Source organism: Poromitra crassiceps, assembly GCF_964638095.1.
Source record: "Poromitra crassiceps genome assembly, chromosome: 4".
Taxonomy (NCBI): Eukaryota; Metazoa; Chordata; class Actinopteri; order Beryciformes; family Melamphaidae; genus Poromitra; species Poromitra crassiceps.
The window spans coordinates 61,477,505-61,483,081 of NC_139626.1; the positions used below are offsets into that span (position 1 = coordinate 61,477,505).

Genomic DNA, 5,577 nt, shown 5'->3' on the forward strand with positions numbered 1-5,577 from the left:
AATGTGTATAATCTATTTTACCGACCCACTAAGTGTTGACAGTGCTCCCCCAGACGAGCGAAATCAAAGAAAAAACTGCCGCGGGAGCAATTGCCATTCAAGGAAATGGCGAGGCGATTTTACAGTAATCCATTCCACACTTGTCTTGCCCGAGAGCGGCCGCGCAGGCAGCCGCACACAGAGAGCGGAGAGCGATTTGCAAAATAGATTATAGGTGAAACACACTTTGAAACACCTCAGAAAGGCCAGAATCAACATCTGCCCATCGCCCACGCATTCCCCGGCCCATCTTGACTCGCACAAGGAGCGTCCGCACGCAGGCAAGCAGGCAGGCAGGCACGCAGGCAGGCAGGCAGGCAGCAGCAACGCGCTTCTGACACGCCCGCTGTCGAGCCAGGAGGAAGGAGGAGAAGACACACGGAGGGAGGAGTTTGAATGAGAGGGGTGTTTCCTGTTGTTATGGAGGAAATTACTGTTCAAAACTATTGTTTAGAATGTCTGACGGTCTTACTGATGCCAAAAATGAATGGTTAAAGTGACTGTTCTGTCGAATTTCACAAAAAGCCATTTATCTCTGAATAAATTTCCAGACGCTGAAACCATGCTGTACTCAACGGCTAATATCTACATAACTACTAACTCTGCAAACTAACTATTTTAGACAGAGAAAGCACACATTCTATTAGTTATTTTTAGATGATTGGTGTTTATGAATTCTTAACAGAAAATAATCCTCGGCTCTTGTAAAATGAGCCAGAATCCTCAAAAAAAAAACTGGCACAACTTACCTACAGGATGAAAAAATGGCTGGCACTCAATGTGTTAATGACTAGACTAATTATTCTGATCTGAATGGCATATATCAAGAAACATTGACTCCTCTCTTTGCTGTATAGTGGGAGGTGCATTTTTGAGTAGGCTATTAAAATAGCATGTCAAGTTCACATTTCTTTATTGCCAGATTAAACAATTCGTATTGGTTGTTGGTTGGTTCAACACAACATGTGCGTGCATGCGCGCTTCTTCTTCTTCTCTATAGCCTACAAGCATGTAACTTCCTTGATTGTTATTGTTGATAATTCTATTTAAATAGGCTACATTTTCATTTCCCGACATAGTGCACTGCAAAATATTTTTAATTACATTTGTAAAAAAAAAAAAAAAAAATGAAAAAATTGAAAAAATCTAGGGGGTGCTGCAGCACCTGCAGCACCCCTACTTCCCGCGGGCCTGCTGGGATACTGCAACGTCTCGGCTGCACGCGGTTACAGCCGGTATGGATGTGCAAGTACGCCAATTAAGTGCAAGTTATCCGGGTCTTCTAGTAAATTCGGCGTGCAAATGGTCCACCAAGCAGCACGATTTATTTTCGTATTAATATGTTTCATGCTGCATAGCCTGTCATTTTGCAAATAAAAACGGCGACCTTAAACTCCCACATTTTTAAACTGAATTTGGCCGGTACATCTACGGCTGACAGCGAGCTAATTTTTAATCAGAATCAGAATCAGAATCAGAAAGACTTTAATGATCCCCGGGGGGAAATTGGGACAAGTTACAGTTGCTCGTTCACATAACACACATAGCCAGTAGCGGAGCGTACGCCGGGGCAGAGGGTGCGGCCGCCACGGGCCCACTCGTCAGGGGGGCCCATCAAAAAAAAAAATTTTTTTTTTTTTTTTTTTTTTTTTTTGCAGGCCAGGCCACTGGGCCTGGCTGGCAACCTGTGTTTTTCTTTTTCTTCTTCAGAACAAGCTTGTCTGTAAAGTGGCTTCACTGTAGTCTTTCTTGGACATAATATTACTTGGCTCAATGAGTGACAAATTGTGTTTTCGGATATAGGGGCTATCAGCTATTTTACAGTTGTGACTTAAAATGACTTTATTTAATAAAGTCAGTGGTGTGAGTCTGAGAGGAATTCAATCAATAGACAATAACATTGGTGTGTTTAAAATTAGATATTCCACTATTATGGCTAAAACCGATTCAAACATGCAAAAAAGGCACATTTTTCTTCGCGGCCTGGCAAGCCCGGTTCTACGGGGGTGCAAAAGCATGCATTGCACCCTTATTTTAATTGTCTGCATGCTCAGTTGAAAAGTAAAAAAAAAAAAAAAAAAAAAAATTTTTTTTTTATAAATGCTACAGCTGCACACTTACTGTTTAAACTTGAATTATAGTTGTTGTTTTTCTTTGTTCTTTGATGTGATTTTATGGCTTTTTGGCACCTATATGTAACCTTTAAGGTTGAGATAATTGTATTATCATTATATGGTCCAAATATTTCAGTAAAGCACTTGAAACACTTGAAATATTCTTGCTTGGGTGGTATCATTCTACTTGAAATGATGGTCAAATGCATTATTTTTAGTAAAATAACATGTCAAATTTTTCGGGCGGCCGGCCTTTGGCCGGGCATCTGCACCCCTTCCTATCTAGGATGCACCCCTAGTCATCTTGTTCTGGAACCGGCCCTGCGGCCTGGCCTGGCCTGGCCTTCCAAAAAAAAAAAAAAAAAAGATTTTTTTATTTTTTATTTTTGATGGGGCCCCCCTAAGAGCTTCGCCCCCTCTGGGCTGATAGGGTCGCTCCGCCCCTGCACATAGCATAAAATAAGATACACAGTAGTAATGCGATAGTAAAATAAGCAGAATAAGAAGAAGAAAGAACACAACATAGCATGGAATAAACAGTATAAACAGTAAACAGTATTAAATGCGATAGGAGCAAAAAAGCTAGAGTGATGATCTTTATACCATATGAAAGTAGAAGAAATAAGGAATCGATTGGGAGCAAGCATGTCAACCTACAGTAGCATGTTGGGAATGACAGTAGCTGATAGTCACTCCCATGGCCGTAACTAGCTATGAGGACGGGGAGGTCCGGACCTCCCCTAATATTTCAGCCTGCCAAAAATTTTTTTTTTTTTTTTTTTTTTTTTTTGCAGGCCAGGCCAGGCCACTCACTGAACAGCAGGCCAGGCGCCGCCTACTGGTTAACTAGTGGTTTTATTACTTTATTCAGGTTTAAAGTGGGTGCATCTCATTGTAAAATTGGACTTGGCCCAAATTGGGCTTCAAACGCCCCAAATCAGGCTTCAAACAGCCCAAACATTGCTTTAAACGACCCAAATAGGGCTTCAAACGGCCCAAATCTGGCTTCAAACTGCCCAAATTGGGCTTCAAACGGCCCAAATTGAGCTTCAAACGCCCCAAATTTTTTCACGCGCGTCGGCCCGTATCGGCCTGGCCTGCTTGGTATCTAATGCCCGGCCTGAATTATGATCCCAGTCCGCCCCTGGTGGTGAGTGATGACTGTCTGTCTGCCTGGCGAGATAATTGAAGGTGAGCGAGCTGCGAGACAGTGAGCGAGTGAACGACAGACAGTGAGTGACACTGACAGATTTTTTAGCAACAACCAAGAAAGTAAGTGTCTAGTCTGTCTCTTAAGTAATGTTACCTGTGTGACACGTTGGGATGCTACTGGCTAATCATGCATGATGCCAATTGCCAAGCTCCCGAAGTCAGGTATGCAGGTGGCTATATGCATGGTTTCAGTTTCATGACCCAATAAGTAACAAAAAGAGGTGGTGTAAAGTTAAAAACAACATAATATATTTTATTTTATTTTTCAATCGTTCCTATCAGGAATAAATAAATGTCCCTCTGTATGTTTTTTTTTATTATCGATGATGACTTTGTGTGTTGTGTACGGCTTGGGTTGTGTACCTGTGTTTGTAGGTGTCATTTTGATATGAATTTGGCTAAAACAGTTTGTGTTTGTTAGTTACAATTATGTTGACAGGAGAGCTGAGCAGGTGGTGACATGAAAGAGAATATACTGAATAATGACATCACAACAGTATAATCCTAATGTAGATTTAAAATGATATATTACTCTAAATGTGGCAAAAAAAGGGGGGGAAAAAACTCAAATTTGGGCACCGCCGAATCCGCCTCCCCTTGCTGGACCTCCCCTATTTCGGAACCCTGGTTACGGCCCTGGTCACTCCCATTGTCTTTACGACAGCTACTGTCACCAGTACAGCAGTGGAGTGGTTTTGATTTATTTATTCATCAAACCTTTTACTGACAAACTGACAAACTAACTGTAAATGGCTTACTTTATTTTGAGGTGCGTGCATTGCATTGCTTAGCCAGAAATTATTCCCGGATCAACTCTGTTTCTCCTGGGCCTAAAATGCACCAGATGACAGCTGTTTAATCCATCTTATTTGTTTGTTTAAATATGCAGATTGTTTAATCAATCTGCATTGAAAATGTGCAAAAATTCACCAGCCTCTCACAACAGTTGTAGCCTAAGCCAGTTGTTTTCAAAGTAACACAATCTAAGCTAGTGTAGAAGTGAGTAAACTAAGCTAATAATAAAAAGCACAAATAATTGACCAAAATATCGAAATAAATATACAGTATTTTCTCTGAGAAATGAAATAATGAGAAAAGGAACAATTATTGATGGTTAAAACTGAATAATGACATCACAACAGTCTAATCCTAATGCTAAATCTGTCTTCAAACTGCAAAAAAAAGAAGAAAAATGCACATTTTCCTTTGCATTATTGCATTATTTGAGCGAGATTCCTCCCTTGCTTTAAAGCACAGGAGCCGCCACTGATATATATATATATATATATACATATATATATATATATACATGCATATGTATATATATTCTATGATGATCACCCTCAACGTTGTACGTGTTTCTTTAGTTTTAGATCATTTCAATGTTACTCACTCTTGGCCACAATGTCCTCATAGGTCACGCGGTTGTGGGTGTTTCTGAGGTCAGCTTCTTCAAGTAGCGTCTTCAGCTCACATTTACCGACCCGCCTCCCCTCGGCCCTCGGAGTGGAGAACAGGGCCGCCAGCAACACAACAAGTATCTTCATCTTGTCCCAAAGTAGAAGCTATCTCCTCCTCTCGCTTTGAGAACGTACGTGGTTTATATACTCTCAGAGACCCGGTGAGAACGGCTATCTTTTGTTCCCCTCCGACAAAAACCATTCCCCTGGCACCTTGAAGCCTTGTTGAAAGACCACGAGGGTGAGCCAACAATCTCTTGTTTAGCCTTGAGCTTCAGTTCTCTATTGAGGTCAGGGGGGAAAATGACACGTCTGTCCAGAAAAAAAGCCTTTTCTCCTCTGCAGGCCACACCTTCCTCCTGTTGAAAAGACCGCTGGGCCTGAGACAAAAACCAGATCAGGTGGACCGCTCGCCCACATCACTGGATGTTCCCGATCACCAAGACGTTCAAGAGATATGGGACTTGCATTGTCATATTTATACTGTAAGATCAGGTGTCGGCTGCAGGTAACGTGAGAGCAATGAATTCACTCACCTTGTGGTCACATTGGTTTGCTGAGCTCAGCTATGATGCTAACGGAACACTTATTGTAATAGAAGAACAATGCAAAGTGGAGCAAAGATAAAAGATCAAATGTGAGCAGAACACATCATTCATGTGCTGCGCGGAGAGTTCGATTGTGCGAGTTGTCCGAGTCGTTCTTCCGACGCGCGGGCATTCATGTGCTGGTAGTGTCGGGATAATCGGAAA

The 5,577-nt window shown here is 41.8% G+C and overlaps 1 protein-coding gene across 1 annotated transcript in view; it reads right to left on the bottom strand.

The window, feature by feature from the left end:
• The window catches only part of LOC310775888 (alpha-lactalbumin-like), a gene marked incomplete at both ends in the record, with an annotated part of 11,314 nt that extends 6,402 nt beyond the window's left edge, over positions 1-4,912 (bottom strand). Inside the window, one exon of the mRNA XM_083636013.1 lies at positions 4,759-4,912. Coding sequence (XP_083492139.1) covers positions 4,759-4,912 — 154 coding nt within the window. The remainder of the gene's footprint in view (positions 1-4,758) is intronic.
• Between the last annotated feature and the right edge of the window lie 665 nt (positions 4,913-5,577).